This window comes from Macrobrachium nipponense, chromosome 22, assembly GCF_015104395.2.
Source record: "Macrobrachium nipponense isolate FS-2020 chromosome 22, ASM1510439v2, whole genome shotgun sequence".
Taxonomy (NCBI): domain Eukaryota; kingdom Metazoa; phylum Arthropoda; class Malacostraca; order Decapoda; family Palaemonidae; genus Macrobrachium; species Macrobrachium nipponense.
Window position 1 is genome coordinate 44,892,585 of NC_087213.1, and position 26,927 is coordinate 44,919,511.

At 36.4% G+C, this 26,927-nt stretch overlaps 1 protein-coding gene across 1 annotated transcript in view; it reads right to left on the reverse strand.

The window, feature by feature from the left end:
- Nucleotides 1-26,927, reverse strand: part of LOC135198616 (prosaposin-like) — a 156,117-nt gene that overhangs the window by 75,506 nt on the left and 53,684 nt on the right. The window contains 3 exon segments of the mRNA XM_064226366.1: nt 2,352-2,519; nt 23,717-23,868; nt 25,335-25,476. Of these exon segments, the coding sequence (XP_064082436.1) occupies nt 2,352-2,519; nt 23,717-23,868; nt 25,335-25,476 (462 nt within the window).

Here is a 26,927-nt window from a genome sequence, read left to right on the forward strand (position 1 = left end):
CATTTTTGCCGACAAGAAGGTTGAGCAGCAGAATGAGTTGAGGCCAGAGAGGTCTCCTTGGGAGGAGGCAGCGATTCCCAAAGGAGGAGCTTTCCCCACCATTTCTTTCTATCCCTTTCAAGTTCATGAAGGCGAGATCTAAGAACCTTCCACTTCTCATCCCAGTCCTTACACTAATCACAATTTCTCTTTACTCTTTTGTCCCCTACACTTACAACAAATGGTATGAGAATCATAATCTGATTTAGCGAGTCTGGTTTTACAACCTTTGCTGCAATATTGAGTACTGGAAGAACTAGAATCAGACATATTTAAAACAAAAAGCTATAAATCTGACCTACAGCTAACAAAGCTTGATGGCTACACAAAAAGCAATAATAATTCACTAAATTTCAGGAAAGAACAACCAAAAACCCAATGAAAATGCTGCTGCATACACCTGATGTTTAGTCGAGAGCCGACAGAAACAAATTGAGCTCTTCTGTTTCGTTGTTCCTATTGTTCCCCGATAATGGGCGGGCTAGTCACCTACATGAAAACAATAAAAACGCTCCTCCGATTTTCAAAAAAGGCTGCCGTAAGGCTTAAAAACTATAGCTATGTAATTACTTGGTAAGCTACTTACAGTGGGTCCTCGCTACATCGCATGTCAGCAATTGCTGCTTCAGTTGCTCGCTGGTTTTTCTGTGCAGCTTATCTCCAATTGTTATCGCAGAAAGTAACTAATACACAAAACTTTCTCAGAGCAATATACACTAATTACTGTATTTTCAATTCTATTTTTATGACTAAACATGTACACTTTTAATGAAAAACTTGATTTACTAATTTTCAAATAATATTAATGTAAACAGCAAAAATGTGTGCGCGCTCACCTGCATAAGCGATCCGACATAGACTACACTAATTGAAATGAAGCATAGACTTATGCAGCCAGTTGCAATGCTAGGGTATTAATCCATCATAATCCTGCATGTCAAATATTAATATTATTGAGAGATTAGGCCTACACGTCAATTTCTTATGGCAATGGCAGGGCATAGGCCTGCACATCAAATTCTTGTATTTTGAGGTACAGGCGGCCCTCGGTTAACCGCGGTATCAGTTAACAGCTATCAGGTTTTATGGCGCTGGTCTAGCGATGCTGATAACTGGATTTTCAGTCCCGATCTCTGGTTAGCAGTGTCAATCTCTAATTAATGGCACCGATATTCAGTTAGCAGAGCCATTAAGAAGTTTTTAGTTCTGCTATTGCTGATTTTCGGTTAGCAGCGATTTTTGGTTAGCAGCATCGGCTGGGAACGGAACCCCCGCTGTTAACCTATTTGTCAATTTCTTACATTTTGAGGCAATGACACGGCATAGGCCTACACATCAATTCTTATATTTTGAAGTAATGTCGAGACATAAGCCTAAACAAAATTTTTACATGTTGAAACAATGACAGGGCATGAGCCTACACTTAAATTTTTTATTGCAAATAGTCTTCTACCTGCACCTGTTGGAAATAGAGTAGCTTTTAATATAGTAGTTTCAACTCTTCAATATATAATGTAAATGCATGAAGTGGAATGTCCACGTATAAGCAAAAAAAACACAAAATGCGTAGATGGCCAAATCTTAGAACTGTACATCTTAGCCTTACACACAACTATTAAACTGCTTTCAATGAAATATATTGAAAAACATATTTACTAAAGGGATAACATCATATTACTCTGACAAGTAAATATAAGGCTTCTCATAACAGCAGCAACAAAAACAAGAACAATAACCACAATGAAACGCCTGAATTTAAGATAGCCCTATAACCCAAACACCATTAGCTGCATAAACCGACTAAGAAATAGGACCTTACAGTTCTACGTAATTTTTTATGATCCTATTATTTTGAAAGGAGTTAATGTCCTCAAAAAAATTCACATAAATTTATATCAAAGATGAATTGTACAACCTATCATACTGTAACTTTTATTTTTAAAACAAAGGTATCTTCTGGTTTTATAAAGTGCAGTCACTGCTTGTCTTCGTTTAACTTGTAAGATCCAATAAGCCGTCGAATACAAGTATAAACTAGATACAGTCAGTTCGAAGTACGAACATTTGTTCAAAAAATGGAAAGTTCAACACAGGAAACATTCAACAAATGAGGTACTATTGTATTCATAAAAAGCTCTTTCAAACACTCCATTTCAATTTTTTTTTTAAATTAAGTATTGTATCATTGAATTCATAAAAAGCCCTTTCACACAGCTCTATTTCATTTGAAAAAACTAAGTATTCAAACTTGATAAAATCAAAGAGACATTTTTTCATAAAAACTAAAACAGATAAAAAATAAATGCACTTACATCCTTCTTAAATACGGAATTAAAACCACACAATCCAACAGCTTCACATATTTCCTGTGGTTGAATTTCAGACATGAGAAAGTTGTATACTGGCAAGTAATATTCATCCACAAGTGCTAGGCAGTTCTTGCTAAATTTCCCAGTCTGATGACACAACCCGTCCAAAATCTGAAATAAGTATCAACAGTGGCGGCTACAGATAAATCTTGTCTACTGATAAAGAAAAATGAACACTCAAAATACCATATATAAAAATATTTAACCAGCTATATTTATTTTCTGTTTACAATTTCCTCATTCATATTTTGTGCAATATTAGGAATGATAACTTACTGAAAAAAAAAAAATTTAACTTCATCAATATTTTCATTCCAGCATATTTTGGTACCTATTTTAAAGGAAAGTTTTTATTACAACTACAGAAGTAAACTTAAATCTATAAGGGATACTCCAACAGAGCTTATTCTTGTGAAAGAGCATAATAAACTTATCTAATAAGATGTGAAGAAGGAATTCTATTACCTTGGTTAAATATTTTGTTTAAGCACAATTGCTGCTGAAGCAAATATGGGCAATAACTTAAAGTAGGCTATCGACCATGATGAAGAAACTGCATTGATATACAAAAGCTCTGAGGAAAGTGAACTACCTACCATTAGAGGGGGAGGTAAAGTAGAACTTGGTTTTAAATTCTTTGATCAGACAGAGGGATATGTAGGACTTTTGTTAAGTACAAAAGTGAAATACAGTGGAGTTACGTCAATGTAATGGTACATGTACGATGGTGTTCACAGCAACCTTTACTGTTCGGTAACCTTCTAGATTTAATAGTAGTAGTAGTCATTAAAGTAGTTATAATATTTAGGCTAAAATTATTTCTTAATTCGAACTTCAATATTATTTTGGTAGTACGTAAATAACTTCTCCGAACAATGCAATCATACAAATGATAATTGTCATAGATTATTGTATTGTTGTTTACAACTGGCGACGAAGTGTAAACGTAATACGTAAACCATCATATATTATAGTCATATCTTCATAATAAAAAGGCTATTTAAGGAAAAATTCCATATCAGTGAAATCAACTTTTATCTATGTGAGGCCAGCCAGCTAAAATGTACAGCTGCATAGTACAATGTGCTTATGGAGCTATTGGGTCCAGTGTTGCCAATTTAGCATTTTTAATGCTAGCTTTACCTAGCATTTTTTTTAATACATCTAGCATATGTATTTAGCATCAAATCTTTGTAATGATAAGTGGAATATATATATTTTTTTTTTTTTTTACTATGTTTGATATATCATGTATAAAAATGAACAAAATCTTGCAAAACCATTTTCAGGAATTGAATAGAACAGGTTTCGAAATTATTTGGAATTATGTAACAGTGTACCTATGGTACAAGTACACTACGTTAAAAACATGTCTGAATTGAAACAGAGAGCAATCGGTTGAAATTAGTTGGATAGCATTGTGGTGTATGATGTGAATTTTTAGCACTTTATGGAGCAAAATCTAGCAAGAAATCCCCATTCCGATTTGTCTAAGTTTTGTTTATGTTGTTGTACTGAAGTGAGTAGAGTTCGCCATGTCTTTAAAATTGTACACATATAAAAAAGTTATTTATGTGGCATCCAAAAGCACTCATTCTTTTACGTCATGGGAAATTAGCATAAATGTCAGTAAGAAAAGTGTGAAGTGAAAAGATATTTCGCTGCATGCTGCTGCGTAGCGTTATTATTGCCTATTAGCTATTCATCCGATTGCACTGCTAAATCATCGTCATCTTTATCAACATAGATCATTGGCGAGTACCCATATGATTTACGTAGTTTTGATATTTCTCTTACCTCTCTCCCTCTCTTTTCTTTATGCTATGTAGGCTCCTATCTGTAATCCATAGGCTACATATGTAGTACACTATGCTTATATTTTTATGACTAACATCGTAAAATGACTTTGAAACTGTAATGAATTTAGTTTAGGGCGATATTTTAAGATACATTTGGTGCTTGATCTAATGTAGGAAGTTATAAGCATTGGAATAGTGGGTTTTGGGTGGTTTAACTATTAAAGTAGACAGTTTTAAGCAATTTTTGAGGGGTGGCCACCAGAACGTGGGTATATATTTACATATCGCAGGGGGTTCTGGGCCCTATCCCCCCTCTTATCGAGGCCCTACTGTAGTGAACCATAGGAATCATGTATTTGGAGCTGGAGTAATCAAAGTGATCACCACGTTTGATATTTGTGCATTATTGTGTAAAAAGGTAATAAACTGAATTATATATACTTGAGGAGAGGAGGAAAGCAGACTAAAACAGTGAGGTTGTGATGGATAGGAAGTTCACAATAAATGACAGTGGGAAAAGGATACTATTAGGAATTACATGGCATGATAAAGTAGTAACCAATAAGACAAGAAAGCTGGACTGTGGACAGAGAGCACATCCCAGACTAGTTGAACTGGTGTAGAAAGTACCATGGTATACTACTGAAGGATGTGGGAGGACAGATAGGGATGAGTAGTAGTTGTTTGGGTCCTCATCCTGAAGAGAAACCTTATCGGTGTATTGCAGCAGTGGCTGTCTCGGCAGCTGACCTAGGTTGATGTTTTCAACAGTTTCACAGCAGTGGCTATTTTTGGTAGCTGGTTTATTTGTTAACCCTGTTGTGGGCATTGAGGTATGGTAACAGTGTTGATTGCATTTGTTAAAACATACTGAGGTTATTGAGGTTATCAATGTTGTGGTTATGTGTTAACACTGTTATTATTTTGGCTGCCAGGGCGTGTTGCATTTATTGTGACAAAGATCTCAAAATAACTACCTGTATAATGGTATATATGAGGTTGTTTGTCATGTACTAATGATTATTTTGGATGGGTTGCGTTTCTTTTGATGTACCTAAAGATTCAGATTTAATTGTGGAGGTCATGCTTTACATATTTTAATTACTTTATTTATTATGCTACTCGTGTTATTTATAATCATTGATTTCCTCATGTTTGATGTTTAATTACTTTGGTTTTTATGCGCCAACTATAATATTGTTTTGACTTTCATTGTTGTTTCACATCAATTTTGTACCAACAAGTGTTAGTAAATTTATTCTCGGGATCATTTGTATAAATGCAAATATAATTATTGTGAATAATAAATTAGTTTTAAGGCCAAATTTTTTGGTTTTGTTTAGCTCCTTCCTCCTTTGTTTGTCTCAATTACTGCCAGTCATTCAGTCCATTATCATTCAGTCCATTACAATGTACACATACATATGCAGATATATACACAGGTAGTTCCCGATTATCGGCAGGGGTTCCGTTCCCGAGGGGGTGTTGATAAGCAAAATCCGCCATTGACAGAACTCGACAATTTATGGTGTCATAATGTTGCCGATAACCAGTTATCAGCACCATAAGCAACATGATGGCGCTTCTGTTAGGTATGTTATGGTGCCGATAATCGAAACTCTGCCTGTTATGGCACCATAAATCGCCAATTTTTTTAGCGCCATAAAACCGTATCGTTGATAAGCAGGGAGTGCCTGTACATGTACATGTACATATCTCTATCTCTATATGTGAATATGAATTTTTTAATCAAAAATTTTGTCCTCTCGTGGGTTTAAACCAGTGGCCCACGGACAGAGAAGAAATCAGGACTTCGGTGACGTTATCAATTTGGCTAATAAGTGAGGTTATAAGTTTATACCGACTCCAACCTTACAAATCACCGTCGAACTCGGGTATTCATAATTAGAATCGATATCCAACCCCCTCTACCATGTTAACAAATTCGAACATTTGCCGCACGTAGCCATATCATGAATAATTATCACATCGATCATTCATATAAATTATTCAAGCAACAAATGTCCTTTAAGATCTAATTCACTCTACCTCGGAATTAATACATCTCCATATGTGTAAACCAACAGGGAATTTATTATAGTTGATAATAATTTCATCCTCTTGTGGGTTCAAACTTGCCCCCAGCAGACAGAAAAAATCAGGACTTCATGACATTACCAATTCAACTAACAAATGAGGTTATAAGTTTACCGACTCCGACCTTACAAATTACCGTTAAACTCTGGCATTCATTAGAATTGATACCCAATGTATAAAAAAGAAAAATGCCCTGCATCTAATGCAGCTGTATTACAGATGGGAAACACAGCACCATAGGCTAGGGTATGCCTTTCCTACAGCGAGCATAATGGGTAGGCACATAAACTTATGCTAATGATAAAACATTGAAAAAAAGCCGAATTATCTGTCTGTTACTAGTGACTTACAAAAAATTGCTTATGATAAGTCGGCAGTTAACCAGTCAGCCATTTGCAATGAGTGGATGTAAACAAAAGCAAAGCGCCGTCTGTTGTTTATTTATAAATTTCATACAAAGTCCATACTTTATTCCAATATACTCTCATATTATTCTATTTCATTCACCGAATCATACATTTTATCCCTGCAAGATAACTTTTAAATATTTTTTTAATAATGTATGATGACACATACTGAAATCTACACATTATTCGAGGGAAATTTGCCAATTTGCGGTATTTTTCTATGAGCATTATCCACAAATTCCTGTTTTTTATCAATTTCATCATAAAATGCACTTTTTGTGATAAAACAATTAAAGAAACTGGTATAAAAATTTTTGACTTTTTCTCAAGTTTTACCTACAAAAATATGCCGATTCCAGCGTTTTTATAGGGGTTCCAACTACTTGTGGATTCTAAACATTCGCAGGGGGGGTTTGGTACGCATCCCCCACGAATACAGGGAGACCATTGTATATATACATATATATATACAGGCAGTCCCCGGCTTACGACGGTTCCGGCTTACGACGTTCCGAGGTTACGACGCTTTTTCTTAAATATTCAATGGAAATTCCGTCCTGGGTTACGACGCTTGTTCCGAGGTTACGACGCTGACGCTTCCGACGCTCCGAGTTAACGACGCTTTTGTTTTAAAAAACGCATGCTATGATAAAAATCCTTTATAGTTTTAGCACAGTACATAATAAAAATATGTTTTGGTTACATTACAAACAAAAATTTTGAGGTTATGATGATTTTTGACACTTTTTTTTTTTCGTATTTTTGAATTTTTTAGTGACGCCGCATATGCGGAACTAGTTTGCGGGCGAATGAATACACTAGCTTGGGATGCGCAGTTTAAAACAGTCCAAAAGCGCAAATATATGATGAAAATCATTGCTTTTTTTTTTCCAGTACATAATTAAAAAAACTAAGTTTCTGGTTAGTTTACAACACAAATTCCCAGGTTACGACGTTTTGGTGTTTGTTACATAATTTGCTTTTTTAATAAATTTTTAAAACGATACCCGCCTCATATGCAGAAACTAGTTTGAGCGGAGGTGCATAAATTAATTAACGCTATTAAACTGTATGGTAAATTGACCGGGGAACAACGACCTCGGACGTCGAGGACGCCACTTCAATCGCGTGCCTTGCCTGCATTTCACTAGGTTGTGTGCTGAAGACGTTGCTGAAATTCCTTGCCATTTTCTTTTTCAACAAATTTACAATGGCTCCTAAAACGCCACAAAGTACTTGTTCCTCCGATGATAGTTCATCCAAGAGAGGAAGGTCATCACGATGGAGGTCAAATATGACGTGATAAAGCGTTCGGAGAAGGGAGAAACTAACACCGAAATAGGCCGTTCTTTAGGCTTGAGCAGGACCACGGTGGTAACCATTGTGAAGGATAAGGAACGTATTCTGAAGCATGTTAAGGATGCTGCACCGATGGAAGTCACGTGATAAACGAGAAGCAACGTAGCCAGAGCATTGTTGAAATGGAGAAATTGCTCATGATCTGCTGGAGGACCAGAACCAGCGACGTGTTTCCGGTGAGCTTAAGTGTGATCCAGGAGAAGGCTAGAGCGCTGCATGAGGCAGTAGTGAAAAAGTTTGGCGAAGGCAGTGCTGGTGGTGAATTTCCGCGAGTAGAGGTTGGTTTAACCGTTTTAAGGCTCGTGCAAATTTGCATAATGTGAAGCTGCAAGGTGAAGCTGCTTAGTGCTGATAGCGAAGCAGCAGAAAGTTTTCCAGGTGGTTTGGCTGAGATAATTAAGGATGGTGGTTACACGGCTGACCAAGTCTTTAATGTGGATGAGACTGGATTATTTTGGAAAAGAATGCCAAATCGAAACGTACCTTTCCAAGGAGGAGAAGTCAGCACCATGCGGCCATAAAGCTGGAAAGGAGCGACTGACTTTGCTGTTTGGGGCCAATGCTAAGTGGTGATTTGAAACTGAAGCCCTTGCTGGTGTATTTGGCCGAGAATCCCCAGGGCTTTCAAGGGGCAATTTTCAAGAGTCAACTCCCTGTGATTTTGGAAGGAATCTAAACAAGAGGCGTGGGTTACCTTAATGGTCTTCGAAGGGGACTGGTTCAATGACCATTTCCGTGCCAGCAGTGGAGTCGGTATTTGACTTCGAAGGGTCTGCCATTTTAAGGCCCTCCCTTTTAGTCCTACATTATTATTAAGGTGTTAAGGTTGAGGGTTGGGAAGGGTGTGTTTTTTGGCCTTTTCCAGACCTATTGAGTACTCCAAGTAGACCTCCTTTCTTCGGGCTGGTTCTTCCAGGGATCAATCCTGAGGAGAAAAAAAAATAAAAAAAAACAAAAAAAAAAAAAAAAAAAAAAAAATTAGACCTTTATTTGAAGAAACCCGTCTTATTTAAAAAATTTATGATTTTATTTAATTGAAAAATCCCTGCTTTTCCGCAAGAATAGTTTTCATTTCTTGAACTCCTGCAGATAAATAGATCTTTGCTGGGTCCAATTTGGGCACTCCAACACAAGCCAAATGCTGTTACCTGTCATGTGTTGTTTGACATCTGTTACATTTCACTGGGTCAGCATGTGGTGGTTGACATCCAAGTGGACCATGTGAGAATCTTGTGTGTCCCTATACGTAGCCTTGCTAGGATCACCTCTTTTGCTCCCTTTTCCTCCTGTGAGGATTGTCCTCATGCATCATGACTTCAGTTTTATTATTTTTTAAGTGTTTTGTTTTGTTGTTTGGCACCGAGGGCCCCTTCTTCTTTGCCAATCTGGTAAATTAATGTTTTAACTGATTTTACCCAGTTCTGACACTGGGGGCATATGAAATTGTTGGGAGGGATAGTGCAGGACTAATTTGGCAGCAGAGTCCCTGCATATTTCATTCCTTTTATTCCACCCCGTGTGCTGGGGATTCCAACATAATTTCCATTGATGATTCCATGATTGGCAGTAGTTGATGAATTTTTATTTGAATTTCCTTTCCTGTACGATTTGGGTTTCCATGGATTTATTTTACGTCCCCCTCTATTGCATCTTTATATTTTTAACGCTACGTGAGGTCACTGGAAAATTATCAGAGACCACTTCGCTTTTGCCTCAGATATTCATATCTAGAGCCCATCTGTATGGCTGTGACTTCAGCAGTAAATACTGATGGATATTGAAGGTAGGCTTTTTTTTACTTAACCATATTTTTCGAAATATTGCAGATGCTCCTACTCCAACATTATTTTTTTGGAGCCTGGGTCTGTAATATAATCATAAAATTTTGTCGCCTTTTCTTCTAATGTGCTCCAAAGCATGTTGGCGGTACATTTCGCCGTACTTGTCCATTTGTTTTTTTGAGTAGGTAAGACAAGGAGGTACCTATTCTTTAACTCTATTTTAAAATCCATGGTGGTGGCAATTTCATTGGTGGGTGAAAAAATTGGATTCATATTATGTATGTTTTCCATTATGTAATCTAGCTCTTTTTTGGGAAAGAGCTCAGTACTATTAACTGCCTGTTATTTGATTTTTTTTACAAGTTTTGGAAGCATTACACAAGTTGCAGGAGACGATCCCCGCTTGCCATTGAAAGGACCTCTTTGTAATTGTTATTAAATTACGGTGATGTTTTAAGGGCAAAATAACCTGACTCCCCACCAAAAGTGAGCTTTGTTGGGGACGATCGGAAAGGCTCCTGTTGCACAATCGCACGCCTTCAATGGTGGGCACTGCATCGAGAGATTTTTAATTGCAGATTCTGAGGGCGGATGAATATACGGGACAGCAGTAATATATTATGGGATAAGACTGTTGCCTTTATATATCATTATAAAATGTCTCGCTTTGCTCCCCAATTTAGTGTTTGATATTTTTTAAACTTTTTTTTTAATATGGCAAGGGCTTTGATGCCCTTGGCTTTAATGTTATTTGATGGGCTCTTTCCAATTTAAACGGTTTTGATCAAATATTGACTCCTAGATACTTGATTTTTGTAACAAAATTGTATTTCAAGTGCTATAAAGGATGCAGTGTTTTGATTGTTTGGTTCTTCATCCACCTTTTGTCTTTGTAAGAAAGACGATTGCTTTTGTTTTTTTATCAGTTGAAAATTTAAATCCAAACTGAATTTTTGCCCAACTGAACATATTTTTGAAATGGCAGTACTTGAGAACTCTCTGAGGCAGTGTCTCAGATTTACTACTCGTATAAAAGTAAATGACAAAGTCATCAACATATAAAACTGTTTTTTACACCACTTGGTAAATTTATGTAATGTCATTGATTGCTAAAGCAAACAATGTAAACAGCTCAAGGAACACTACCTTGAGGGATTCCTTTCTTCCAGTTTATATGGTTACTGAGTTAGGATTAATTTCTACTCTTACTTGAAAAGTTATGTTTGTTAAGGAAGTTCTTAATTAAATAAATTTGGTAAGTGGCCCTCTTAGTCCCTTGGAGTGGAGTTTTTTGCATGATGGTTATGTTTCCCATGTTGTTTTAGCGGTATGCTTTTTTCATATAAAAAATCAAAATAAGCTACCTGTTAATTTCTTTTTTTTGTTCAAAGCCTTTTTGATATGATTTCTTTTCTAAATGTGTTAAGGGAATCTTAGGGTTGATCTGCCCAGCTAGTTGGAACCAGATTGTGTTTGGTGGTTAAAATGGATTTCTTTGGTTATTACATACGTTAATCGTGCATTTAACCATTTTTTCTAAGAAATTTTGGCATAGGTCCAACTTGTTAGAAGATAATCGGTCCCTATAATTGGATGGATTACGTTGCATCCTTTCCTGGTTTGTTTTTATTGGAAGAATTATGGCAATGTTTCCATTTATCCAGGACAAGGGACACCGTTTTATAGACCAGATACATTGTTTTAAAATTTTAATAAATATGATTTAGCTATAGGAGCTAATTTTTCTATTCATTTTCAAATGAATTAGATCATTATCCTGGTGCAGAGGGATGACAAGAGTTGATGGCAATTATTTACGTTCATCCATGTTAAAAATATAGTTGTTATAGTTCCATGGTCTTCAAAGAGTTTCAAAAATTGGAGTATTATTTATGTTTTCTTTTTTTTGGTTTTCTGATACGCTTTTGAAAATGTTGTATCCTATGGATGGAGTAAGCACTGATGGTTATTTTCAAAATGTTTCCCAATTTATGTTTTGATATTTTCCATAAGTATCGATGGTATATTTTTTTTTCCATTTAAATTATTGCACTTCTTGGAGGGTCTTAGATTTTTTCTTTTTCCAGGGGGGGAAATTTTTTTTGATTTTTCCCTTTTATCTTTTGCCAGACATCCCTTGGTGGATGGTTTGAAGAAGATATTTTGAGTCACATTTCCTTTTCCATGATGCGATTTTTTTCAGGCTATTACCGTTTTTCTAAGTTTGGCTGGTATATTTGTTATATCATGGTTTAATGTGGGGTTAATTGTTATGTTTGTTTATAACTATTTTGTTTAATATGGTTTTATACATATAGGGCATTTTGTTGAGTGATTTAAGGGAGATTTTTGAGTCTGTGTTTTAGATTGTCGGGACCTCAATATAAATTTGTTTTATTTTGACTTAATGTTGGTTATGTTTGGATTCCACCATGGGTACAGGGGATTTTGTTGGGAATGTGTTTTTGGTTTTTGGAATACTTGTTTTATATGCAGCATTTTATTATGAAGTTTGAGAAGGATTCACATGTTAGTAATTTGTCGATCTTCATTATGTGGGAATTGTGGATTGTTTCGTGTGTATAGGAAATATTTATCCCAGTTAGCTTTTTGGATATAATTATATCTTGTAGGTGGCAATATTTTGAACATTACTTAAGTAGTTCAAGAATGATTGTTGGGAAATGGTCACCTTGTGTATGAATCCGTCTAGGACGTTCCAATTCAAATTTCTCCGCTACATTCATTTGAAACATAATGGAAAATGTCAATTGAAGAAAAGGTTTAGGTGGTGTATTTTGAAAAATATGTTGGAAACTTTCACTTTCATTGAGACAATGACAGATTGTGTTTTCATTATTAGTATTTCTTCTTATGTTTGATTCCGGATGTGGGTCAGTTGGGGTTTATTAATAAATCCCATAATGGATTAATGTGCAGTTAAAATATCCTACTATAAGTAAGTAGTGGTTTCTTGTTATTACTTTTGCTAATAAGTTTCAGAAAAATCACTGAAATGTTTGCATTGAAAATTTGGTTGGTTCATATAAAGTTACAAATAGTAATTTTACTTTTGATCAGGCATATACAGTTTAATTGATGTTATTTGGATATGGCATAGGATTGGTATGTCCAACAGGTTCAGATGTAATGCGATTATGAAACGTATATGGCTGTGCCTAATTTTTCCACCGTCAGTTTGGTGAAATAACAGGACAATTTTATAGTGTTGGATATTTGTAAGGGTTACATGTTTCCCTATATGTGTTTTTAGACCATAATGCACATTGGGTTGTGGTCTCGTATGATTCTTTGTTTTTAATTTCACCCAGGAACTTAGTCGGGTTAAGAGACCATTTATATTCCATTGAACGGATTTTATTTATTTCCCATTATTGGGAGGAATTGGTGGTTTTAATTCTGTAAATTGATTTTGCTGATTTTACTTTATTAGTCTACCGTCCAGTGTTTATATGCATTTGAATTTATTTGTGGTTTTTTAAGCGTTTGTGATTTGTTTGATGTTGATTATTAGATTCTGCAGTTTGTTTTGTTTTTCATAGTTGAATATTTAATAAGTCTACTTTTGATTTTTATTTTAAATTTTCCTTTTTGTATTTAAGGATTGCAGAACATAATTCGTTCTCATGTTGGTGGTTTAAAGGGCCCACCTCCTTAATTTGGGTCAAATTGTCAATACAATTTTCGATACTGTGGTCCTCTTGTCACTTGGTAGTTAGTTTGGTTATATGTACTTACCAAAGCAATTCATTACAAACCAAAGCAAGAATGGACATGTTTTGCGGTTAATTTAATTAATTACCTGGTTCAGGAAGTTTTTGGTCTAGCGTTTAGAAATGTCTGGTTTTGTAATTCCTATTGTTCCTTTTCTGTAGTGATAAGGACTGTTGGTTTGAGGGGTTAGTTATTTGTTTTGTTGTTGTTAATGGGATAATTTCGGTCCTTTGCGGATGGTTGGGGGGGCGATAGTTATAATTTTGGTTTTCTTTGGTTTTAATGGTTAATGATTTTCATTAGTATTATTTGATGGACAAATTGGTAAAGAAAAAAAAAAGTGGGATCTTTACTGGTCTCCAGATGGTTGGCTGGTTTGATTGAGATTGAGAGTAATTGTGGTATTTTCACTTGTGATGAAGGTTAGTTTAATATCTTTTTAAAATGTTATCCTGGTGTAGTGTGGAGTCCTCTCTGGATTGGATTTGTAAGTTTTCAATATTTGACTTTTTTTCCCTTAGGTGGGGTTCTTTTCCTAGAATTCTTTTCTTTTTGCCAGTTCGATTATCCATCATTATTTAATTCTTTGCTTCTATTGGGAAGTTCCTTTTCCATGGATAACTGAATCATCCTATTGTTGGTGGTGGTATTGGTTTTGTTGTAAATATCACTTTTTAGTTTTGGGTTTCAGTATTAATTGGTTATGAATCCAGTTTCCATGTTTATACTATCTTGTTGTTTGTCATTGTGCTGTTTTGATTGTTTCGATTTTTAGTCACATTTGGAAAAAGGTGGTGGGGGTTTTGGATGGATTGTTAACGCCTCTTACTTTTAGCTCAAGTCTGGCTTTTCCATGGAACTGACAAATTTCCCTGTCCTATTTATTAACCAACTGAAGTTCTGTGGTTATAATTGGTGAAAATGAAACACTCCTTTAGATTTTACGTGAATGGACTAGTCCACAAGTTAATAATCATTTTTGATTGTTTTACCAGTTCCAATAGTATTGGGTATGGTCAATCTGAATGCCACAGGACTGCACATATAGCTTTTATTACGGCATCTTTTTGTTGTATGTGTCACAATAACCTTGAGCACTGTGGTACATTGGTAAATGGTTTAGGAACCAAAAGGACGAACTGTTCTCTATTTTGTCCAAGAATGTTTTTATTTTAAATGGTAAGTCTTGGCCTCGTAAATTTTATTTTGGCAATGTTGAATTTTGATTTTTCCTTTTTATTCTTTCCTACTTGAAATAGAGTATATTTCTAAATCGTGGATATTCTTATATCTCAATTGTTTAGGGAGTCTAGCAATAGTTGTTTTTTGAAGAAGATCCTTGCTCGCTATTGGGTAAGGATGAACTGTACCCTGTTACATAATTCCAATGTTTCATGGCTTGTAATTATTAAACCTTATATTAATTTATTTCTGTTTATACTTAAAAAGGCAGTGGACTGCTTTTTATTGGTTACTTGGGTATAATGCCATTCATTGTCCTTGATGTGTCTGCATTCCATGTCGTTGTGTTTGGATATATGTTTAAGTTAATTTGTTTTCTTTTTAGCATCGCTGACGTTTTTTTGGTGGGGTTTTCGGGGGGTGGGGGGGGGGTGAGATTTTTGTTGTCAGCTTTGAGGACTAGAAATCTTGACCAAATTATTCGGTCCAAAGAAAGGGTCATCAAAAATGTACCAATGGTGGGATTAAGTCCCCGAGTAAATTTTTGTTTCTTTTTGAGGTTCCTTGTTTTATGTATGTTGCCTTGTCTATTATGATTTTTTATATTTTTCTGTATTGCTGAGAGGATTATTTAGTTCTACTATTCAGAATTATTGTTCATCAATATTATGGTTCCATTGTTACGATATTGGAGTTTACCTAATTTATTTTTGATTTGTTTCCCTTGTATTTATGCACTCCTATTTGGTTTTTCTGGCTCTGCTGCTTTACTTGGAACAGGGTGTTTCCTTTGGTAATCTTTTCATAGTACTTTCACTACTTGTGGCAGTACCTAGGAAAATTCGGGAGTGAACGTGCCAATGGTCATCCAACTGTGCCGTAGTTTTTCCATCATGGGGCCCCAGGGGTACTCAAATCAATTTATTTCACAGTTCAATAAATTTTGAGTTTTTACAAAAAAAAAAAACAAAAAAAACAAAAAAAAAAAAAAAAAAAAAAAAAAAAAAAAAAAAAAAAATTCTTGAAAAAGATATCATTGGCCCTTCGCGAAGTTAAAATTTTCTGCCAAAGGCACAAGTGAGAAAGGACTCCCAACCCAATGTACCGCATCCCTACCCCTACCCCAAAAGGGGATGGCAATAACATGATTAGTATGGACTCAAGTGTAAGCAGAACCCGCTTGCCTAGGACTAAGGTATTATGATTTTAATACAAGTTATCCCCAATCCTAATCACATTATTAGGGGCAAACTGGAGTAGAATGCCGAAGAGTTCTATGTTCCATAGAACCAGGCCCCCCTGAATCCGTGGTCCAGCTCCACAGAATAGTTTCCAGCCTGAAAAACAGAGGTCCGAACATTGTCGGGTAGAATGATGGATCTACCCACAGTTTCTGCACTATTTAGCTTCGGATTTAACCCTCCCACGTTAAACCATGATATGTTTTCTCATTTATTTGGCTTTACAAAAACTTTTGGCAAAAAAATGGATAAAGGGTCCACATAAGCTTTTACTCGAAAATATATAATGTCATATGGGGACTTCCTTCCTGAGGTTCGAGAGCCCTCCCCCCACCAACGTTCAAGGTGGTCCCAAAATGAGGGGGCCTCTTAGTCCCTGGACAAATGCCCCTGGTTTCACCCCCTTACAAATTTTGAGGCGACAAATGCATTCCTTAAGCGTGAAGGTGGTGTACCTCCCACCCAATACCACATCGCTGATACAGCCAATGGACCAGGGTAAGTAATAGCTAATTTCAAGGCTTACTACCTTAGAAGGACCATACTTTTGCTTTGAGGGGCCTAGAAAGCTAACAAGGAGTTGACCAATGAAGCAATTTCTGGAAGGGCCTACAAACATTGCCAGATGCAGTGAAAGAAACATTGCAAGTGGTTTTTTTTTTTTTTTTTTTTTTTTTTTTTTTTTCCTTGGGACGAAGGTGAAGACGACCCACTTTAAACGGGGCCTGGAGGAAACTGTGTCCACAGTTTGTGGCACAAGTTTTGAAGGCTTTGACCAGGCAGAAGAATGTCCGAGACTGTGACGAGGACAGATCGTAGGCTAAGCAAGAGGCTGAAACTAGATCTTGGAACCTGATGATGTAACAGAGCTGATGGCTTTCCCAGCGGAGAGGAATTGTCTGCAGAGGACTTACTAGAACTTGAACAACAAATGATTGAGGAAGAGGAGGCGGCACCAGAGCCAAAACCCAGGTCATTAACTGGTGAAAGGCTTGTCAGAGGTTTTACTCATCTTGGAGAGAGCCTTGGGCCTTCTTTTGAGGGCAGAAAACCGCCCTAACGTTTCTAGGTTTGACAAAAAAAAAAAAAAAAATTTCAAAAAAAGAAGAGGAAATCACGGATGTTTGGTGACTTCTACAGAGGAGACCGCCCTGGAAGGAGAAGCAGACGAAGAGAAGTGTGCAAGTTCCAAGGACTTGACACTTTTCTTTTCACAAGTCTCCAGTAACCACCACCTCCCACTCCTAGTCCTCCCGAGGTTAAGGAATTCCTGAACTGTTTTACTAATTTATGTGTTTACAATAGTGGTACATAGTTAAAATGTGTTTCAATTTTTTAATGTAAACAAACTAAATGTAAGAGTCAAAATTGTAACTTCATTAATTTTCATTCATTTGTAATTTTATTGCAGAAGTGGTGGACAGTTCCAGAATCCCCCTGTACTACCTGGTGACAGTTCCAGGATCTCCCTGTACAAGTCAGCGCCATTTGTACTGAGAAAAGACAAATTAGCCTGCAGAAAACAAAAAATAAATGTCATTTATAAAAAAAAAAGAAAAAATAAACAAGTTTATCAACTTATGCAGTCATTGCTACTTCCTGATGGCAAGGCCCTTGGACTTGGATGACCTTTTAGAGGTCACTGTGGAAGACAATCAGCCAAGGTGTTCAGACAGTGGTCAAGGGGTATTTCCCCCCCAGACCTTTCCTATTTTGCAATCTCAAGCTTGGGATTGTCGACGTATCCTCCTTACCAAAGGCGGCGTTTCAAGATTCTCCCAAAGGGTTTTTCTTTTTATGGGGGGACCAGATCAGTGATTGGTCAGGCCAGTCATGCATAAATTCAACCATCCGTTGTCAGAGAGCCACCTGTTTTGGATGCCCTTGAGGTGTGGTAAAGGGCGCCATCCTGCTGAAGGATCTCACAAGCCTGTTTTTGGCCTAATAAATTCCTGCTAAATTGTCCTTTAGCAGATTAATATAATGCTCAGAATTAAGCATTTGGCATCTTAGGAAGCATGACAAGAGTTCCCCCTTAGTCCCACCGTAGTCCAAGAAAGGAGCCCCACACCATGAGGTTAGGGCGGATGCTTAACGCTGGTCCACGGTCAGCCGCGGGTTCCACACATTGACGAAGTGCGTGGGAACTTCCCAAACCTTCGTGCCCCTTGTTTTCAACACTGACGCAGAACGTTGCTTCATCGGTCCCTAAAGGTGACCTTATGACCAACTGTTACAAGGTCCCAGTCCCCTTATGGTCCTTGGCACAATTGAACACGACAGCGACGTTGCCTTAGCAGCCAAGACGGGGGGATTGACTCGCGCTTTCACCTTGGAATATTCCTAGACGCTTCTGGATGTTGGCGCTGAATTTGTCCTTACAAGAGACATTTCTAAGGAGCTTAGGGGGGTTGGAGGGTTTCTTTTCTTTCCAATTTACCTTTGCAGTAAGTTGAAGGATTAAGGTCCAACTTGACGCCTTAAAGCCTTAAAGTCTTTGTTATGGAATCTTCAAAGACCTTCCCCCGGCCGTGTTTTGTGTTCGGTAACCGTTTGATCACCAGATCCAGCCCGACGCCAGTTTTTGGAGAAGTCGCGGACACTGTCTTTTCTCATTAACAGCAGGTAATTTTGAACCAATTTCACGGTTTTATTTATTACCAACTTTATGTAGTTTTAACAACTCTCACATATTATCCATGGCTTGTTATTTTTTACCAGAACATCACCCTAAGGGGGGCGTGGAAGACGCTGGCAACTCACTGCCACACAATCAAAGCACAAAAAACAAAATATGTGGGACCACCGGTCAAAAGAAATGCACTCCTTGATGGGCTGGACAATTGGGTACATACTCTTTTGGAAATCGTCACCAGTAGTGAGTGAGTGGATAAACAAAAGGTGACCAATTAGTCATTTTTGTCCCAGCCAAATCTTTTTTTGCAGGAAATATGATACTGGTTCCAAAAAACCACAAAAAAAGGACTGGAGAATTCCAAAAAATTCGCAATACAAATGGCGCTGACTGTACTAACCTAGTGACAGTTCCAGATTCTCCTGTACCTACCGTGGGACAGTTTCCAGAATCCCCCTGTACCTGGACCCCTCTCGTAATTCACCAGCCCGCCCACCTGTACGTGTTACAATTCAGGTAAGCAATTTCATTTTTCGCATTTTCATGTTGGAAAATTGTTTTACCACCCTACATACATACGTACACTAACTTACATTGAGGGTACTAATGTGGTTTGAATGGTTGCCATAACCTTATTAATTATTTTTTTTGTTTTTTTTTTCATTTCAGGACCCCTTTGATAGTGACCAGTGACCCAGATGACCCTGTGAGGCCCTTTCCATGGTTTTGATGCCCTAGCCCTATACAAATACAGGTAAGGAAGCCTTAAAACGAAATTTGTATAACAAATGTTTTATAAATTGCTAATAGAAATTTTATTAAAAGTTGTTACATATTTTTTACTACAATTAGCATGCCACCTTATAAATATATTTATGTACCCTATCATTCTTTCCCAGATGTTAGATTGTTCCCTCATCAGTTGATACGAGTATCACCTCTCCAGAGGCCCAAATCAGTTGATACGAGTCACACTCCACCCTCTAGAGCCCAAATCAAGTTTTGATACGAGTAGTAATCACCTCTCCCATTCCTTCAGGTAAAAGAATTCTTTCATTTTGATTATTGAAACATACGTATTTACACACTACATATGTCAAACAGTTTAATAAACCATGTGCAGTAGTTACGGTAGTAGCAAACTATCATTTTTTTATATATTTTTATCATTCCGACTCCCAAGCAACCTACGCCCATCCCCACTCCATAGCCCAGCATCCCACTCTCATGTACCATATGGCCATCCCAGTAACGCAAGCCAAACCACTAGAATTTGGTAAGGACATTTTTTTTTATTAATGTTTTATTATTACATATGTAATAACCATGTTATTTGTATGGTAACATACATACTATTATAATCATATGTACTATTACATTATCATTCCAGAACTGGCATGCACCTGTGGACTACATAACAAACCAGGACTCCCTACAATGTAGCCTAACAGTCGTTCATTTTGATGAAAGGGTGAAGGTAATTCTTCAGTTGTGTTTAATGGTTTGCATACGTACATAAAAATTTTGTACACCTAAGTGGTTTACATACTGTCCTTAATTTAATTTAATTCTTCATTCCAGACTGCCCATCATCCTAGCCTGTTTTATCTGTGATAAAGGCAAACACGGAAGTTAGGTTTGGAACTGGCATCCTTATCATGAATGCTCTAAAACACACCTCCACCGCCATCTCCACAACCATAGGTAACAGCTTTGAGACTCACTAAAAAGTGTGGTAAGTTATGTAAGGAATTTCGAATTAAGTTTTTAATACTACAATGTTATATGTTGATATTAAACCACTGTATGGTGCATATTTACTGTATGTAACTTTAACTATGCCATAGAGTACTTACTGACAAAATTAATTTTTTGTATCATTCCAGCAACCCCCTGAATGATGTAGGCTATGGGCCACATAAGACTTTGTCCATCCCCCCCCCCCCCGCCTACTGGGTTACCATTGAACCGACCAACTTTTTAAAACTAAAAGTAAGGAATTTAATTAACATACATTAACTCTTTTAGTACTCTTGATATATCTTACAGTAATTAACAATAATTGCATTCACAACTTTCTGTAGTGTTTATATTTTGCTACAACTAATTTTGTTACTTTTTCCTTTCCAGAACCCAACATTTTTCACACAAACTCCAGGTTGTTACTAACAAATTATGTACTACGACAAGTGTCATCAAGAAGGATAAACTACAAGTAGAAAGCAACCATTTTGGATGGACAAAAAACCCTTCAGGAAAGTATAAACGTATCACATGTTTAACATGTTAGTGTAACAAAGTATGAACAGTAAAGGTTTTTGACATACAGTAGTACATATTAACATAGGTACGATAACTTTTTGTTTTTTTTACAGGATTTCCAACCAAGTTTGATTATGTACATTAACATGTTATAAACCACTGTTAACGTATGGTTACTGTATGTAACTTACTAAAACATACACAACATGACTTAACTTTGATACTTTTTTGGTACATTCCCGAAAAACCAGGACCCCCTCCATGGATGCAGGCTATGGGGGGCCACATAAAACTTTGTCCAAGGGTTTACTACATAAACATAGCACGACAACTGTAAAACTAGAACTATTAACTACCTGTACTAAAGGTAAGGAATTAATACATAGTAGTAAACCAGACATTCAGTAAGTTTTTAATACGTACAAATACTAAAAAAACAAAAAAAGTGACCAAGATCTCTCCACATGGGATAAGTGATCAAGGTCCTCATGGAATTACATACTGTAAGCACTCCCTGCTGAACAGGGGGTGGTAGGGAACCCAATCATTTACAATATGCATTACCAGTTGATAAATAAACCACTGTATGTGCATATTACTGTATGTTAACTTACCTATGCATAGAGTACTTACTGACAAAAGAGAAAATTTATTTTTTGTACATTCCAGAAACCCCCTGAATTGATGTAGGCTATGGGGCCACATAAGACTTGTCCATCCAGGGTTACATTGAACGACAACTTTAAACCTAAAAGTAAAAGGATTAATTATACATTAACACTTTTAGTACTCGTTGATATTATCTAGCAGTAATTAACAAATATTGCATTCACCAACTTTCTGTTAAGTGTATATCTTCTTTTGTACACTAATTTTTATCTTTTTACTTTTTCCTTCCAGAGAACCAACATTTTTCAGCACAACTCCAGGTTGTTACTAACAAATTATGTACTACTACAAGTGTCATCAAGGGATAACTACAAGTAGAAGCACCATTTTTGGATGGAAAAAACCCTTCAGGAAAGTATACGTATCACATGTAACATGTAGTGTAACAAAGTATGAACAGTAAGGTTTTTACATACAGTAGTACATATTACATACGTACATAACTTTTTTTACAGGAATTTCCAACCAAGTTTGATTATGTACATACATGTTATAAACCACTGTACGTATGGTTACTGTATGTAACTTACTAAACATACATAACATGACTTAACTTTGATACTTTTTTGGTACATTCCAGAAAACCAGGACCCCCTCCATGATGCAGGCTATGGGGCCACATAAAACTTTGTCCAGGGTTACTACATAACATAGCACGACAACTGTAAACTATGTACTACTGTACTAAAGGTAAGGAATTATACATAGTAGTAAACATACATTAAGTAAGTTTTTATACATACATACTAAAAAAAGTGACCAAGATCTCTCACATGGGATAATGATCAAGGTCCCCTCATGGAAATTACATACTGTCCACTCCCTGCTGAACAGGGGTGTAGACCCACTTATTTACATAATGCATACCAGTTGATATTAAACCACTGTATGGTGCATATTACTGTATGTAACTTACTATGCATAGAGTACTTACTGACAAAATTATTTTTTGTACATTCCAGAACCCCCTGAATGTATGTAGGCTATGGGGCCGACATACGACTTTGTCCATCCAGGGTTACATTGAACGACAACTTTAAACTAAAGGTAAGGAATTAATTAACATACATTAACTAAGTTTTATACATGTTATATATGTGATATTAAACCACTGTATGGTGCATATTACTGTATGTAACTTACTATGCATAGAGTACTTACTGACATACTAATTATTTTTTGTACATTCCAGAACCCCCTGAATGATGTAGGCTATGGGGCCACATAAGACTTTGTGCATCCAGGGTTACATAGCAGGACAACTTTTAAACTAAAGTAAGGAATTAATTCACATACATTAACTTTTTTACTCTTGATATAACTCAAAGTAAGGAATTATAAACTAAAAGTAAGGAATTAATTAACATACATTAACTCTTTTACTCTTGATATCTATAATTTACATATTGCATTCAGGACTTTGTGTAGTATTTTGTACTAATTGTGTTATACTTTTACCTTCCAGAGCTACCAGACTGGGATTTTAGTGTACTCCAGGATCTACCAAATACTACTACGAAGTGTACAGTGCATAATCTAGTGTTTAGTGTATAATCTAACCTAAGGATTAAGTGTAGTACATTGTGCTTTATAGTGTCACAAGAGTTTAATAAAGAATTATACCTTCAAGAACCATCCTTTGCCATTGAAATAACCACACTACACATCATGCAATATACTTGCATGTCACACAGGTAAGGTCTCTAACTTTTTCTTAGTTTAAGGCATATTTCCAAGTGTCGTTCCGGCTTACGACGATTTTCGTAACCCGGGGACTGCCTGTATATATATAGTCCCTGGTTATCAGCGGGGTGCTGATAAGTGAAAGCCACCATTAACCAAAACTCAGCTATTTACGATAACTGGTTCGTGGTGTGTGTGTTTGGTATGTTATGGCGCCATACCTCTATTATCGGCACCTTAACGGAGTTTCCACAAATAACCAGTGACTGCGTGTATAATCACCTATATGGGTCACACTTGCAATAATCGAGCTTTAGTTTCAAGAACAAAATACCTTATTAAAAGGAACTTTTGTCTAACAATTAGGCCAAATAACTTTACCTATTAAGAGGGTGTGATGAACAAATAATAAAAATGTACAATAACAAAAAAAATGCTATAATGTATAAACTGCTCACCTGCTTAAATTCTTCTTCAGTGGTGTTAGCTGTAAGGACATCACGCCAGTGTCGGACTATTGCTTCACAAAAATCACATACTTCATCTCCTGTGTGTTTCAAAGGAGGTCGAACATACGTTCCACTTTGATGCATTCTATTCTCGCACATTTCTGAAAATTTTTCAAGTCTATCAACAACCAATGCCTCAGACTAACCAAATAACCTCAGCATCATTTACGTATGGTACTAAATCCATGGTATATCTTAATAATAATTAGTTACATAACAAATCCATTACTGTATCTACAATTTGCCCCATTTTGCAGTCAACAAAAGGCCCCTAACAAACTAGTCATCAGAGGAAACAGTAGTTATACAAAGTTAACACTGGGTTTCCAGCAGCCAACTACATAGTTTACTTTCATATTGTGTCCTTGTTCATATCTAACCCGGGGCCACATCAATGAAACTCAAGTTGTATTATCTATTTTCCAGACAGCCTTTTACTTCACATATTCACAATCTTATCATCATTACTTTTTCTAATTTTCATAGTTTTACTAGTTATCAACATCAAAATGTTTACACACTACCTTGATTTGCATTGTGTATATTCAAAGCATTGTAGCATTGTGTTTATTTCTAGCATTTTGGCAGTTGTATATTACGTACAGTCTTATGGCAAACAACTTTCTTTTCTTGATAATTAGCCTCCATCACACCAAAATCTTATGTAAAATTGCTTGAGTATTGTCTTGATACTGTAGATACGAAACAGCCAGTTGTTGTTTTAGTACTAGCACTTTACACAGATGAAACGTGACATTGTTCTCAAGCATCGTTAGTACACAACCTTTTATTAATAACAATGTCAATAAACCCTAAATAAAATGGGTTTTTTACTTAAAATGTGTCTTTCCAAATTACTCGTCTTACATGGCAGGGAATACGGTGCATTTATCTCAAATGAAAATATGTTATTAAACATTTGACTTACAGCACTGTGTGCTGTACGATACTGTATTATAAATAGTAATTAGTTGAATACAAAGAATCCCCTGATGATCAAAGCCATTAGTCAAAATATGAAAATGTTAGTGCCAAATGTCAAATAGGAATTAAGAATATATAAAGTAACAGCAACAACCTTAGTGAGAACAGAAATGACATTCATTCACTCCCTAACAATAATATCAACAATGAACCAAACAAAAACTTTTTAGTTTTCTTCTGAAGATTGAAAAAGAAACCCACAAATGTAAATACTTCCAAGGAAACAAGTTATACACAGTCATTTTGTGGGTTTCTTTTTCAATACCACAATGGTAGAAAACATACAAGCTATGGTTCTATATATCTTTTAGCATTATGTATAAATTAATAACAGCTTATAAACAGGCAAGTCCTGATGATCATAAAGTTTATGTCCAACTATGCCACTAGTAATGCTGGTAATGGTCAAGCATCAACTAATAATGTTAAGTAACACATTACTAACCAGTCAAACTGCAACAATACACTACACAGTGCTGACATTTACATGAAACGGAAAAGAGAAAATAACTAAGAAGGATGGAAAACTTTCAATCACATAAGACTGGATGACAGTAAAATAATTACTTAGCACAAAACTTACCAACAAGGTCGCAGAAAGCATCAGGAGTGAGTTGCTCTGTGAGGAAGTGGTAGATATCATCGAAATTGGCTTCAACTAATGCTGCACAGCCATCAGAGAGAGAACCTAACTGACCACAGATTGCCAAAAGCCTGTCCAAAAGCTGTTCAGAAAATGAAACAAAATTAATCAATCATGTCCAATTCTCCAACAGTTGATATAACTATTAAACAAAAAAATTTACAGTGGAACCTTGGTTTTTGTTGTAATCTGTTCCAGAACGTCTCACAAAGTTCAAAATGTGTGAAATCTAAAACCATTATTCTCATAAGGAATGCTGTAAACCCAATTCAAGCGTTCCAGGCACCCAAAAATATTTTTTTTAAATAAATTTTATAAAGAATATAGTTTTCTACACAGAAAATGATAAGAAATACAGGCAGTCTCCGATTATCGGGGGGGGGGGTGGGGGGGGGGGGGGGGGGGGTGGCCGTTCCGACGGCTTGATAAGCGAAAATCAGTGATTTTCAGGGCTTATTGGCGCCAATAACCGGATTCTAGAGCCAATAGCCCGTTAATGGCACCTGTTAGGTATGCATAGGCACCCGTACTCTATTATTGGTGCCAATAACTGGAAATCTGCGCATTTCAGCACTAGACAAGCCCCATAAAACTGGATCGTTAATAGCCGAGGCTGCCAACAACCAGGAACTGCCTGTAAATATAAATGACTAATGAAATGGATAAATAAGCATTTAACATCAGTCTTACCTTTAAGGAAGACTTGTTAGCATATTGAAGATGGGGAGGAGGGGAGAAGTAGTTATTGTTTGGAAGGGGAACAGCCCTCTAAAAGGACTTCAGGTATTAAAGACCTATCTGGGATTAACTCACTTCTTCATGCTTCACTGGCACTATCTGGGGTTACTTCCCCTCTTTGTTTTTAACTTGCACTAGGACCAGCTTAAGAGTCACTGGACCTCTGTTGCACAAGAGAGCTGACATTAGTTTCTGGGGGGTCTTTTAAAATTTGCCCAAAGTGAAACAGGGCATTCTCATTAAACAAGTTAGAAAGACAGATTACATCTTCGCTGGGATGATAATCACCCACAAAATTTTTTTACATCAGTCTACTTAGCAAATATGTCTTTAATCACTGATGTAGGCACATTATGTATGCCCGTTCGCTTATTGAATTTTTCAAACCAGCCTTTGCTAGCCAAAAATTCACTAACAGCAGCACATGTTGTATGCACTTTCTTACTGAGATCAGCATGCAACATCCTTGCATTTTTACAAATTACTACCTCTAACACTTTACAACAAGTTCTTTCTTAAATCCAAGTTTCTTGCCTTTTCCCATAAGCTACGAACTTTCTCAGGCCCCATGATGGCTTATTTATCAGATGCACTCAAAATACAAAAGCATAAAAAACAATGATCATAAAAAACTGGTACAAAAGCAGAATAGGTTACGAGAGAACATAGGATGTTTGTATGGTCGCTCAGTACAGGCCTAGTCACAAGGTGGGCCCTGGAAGGATAGTTTCCAGGTGTAAGAATTCCAAGGAAATGTATGAAACCAGAGTAAAAACTTTCATAAAAAAAAATTGC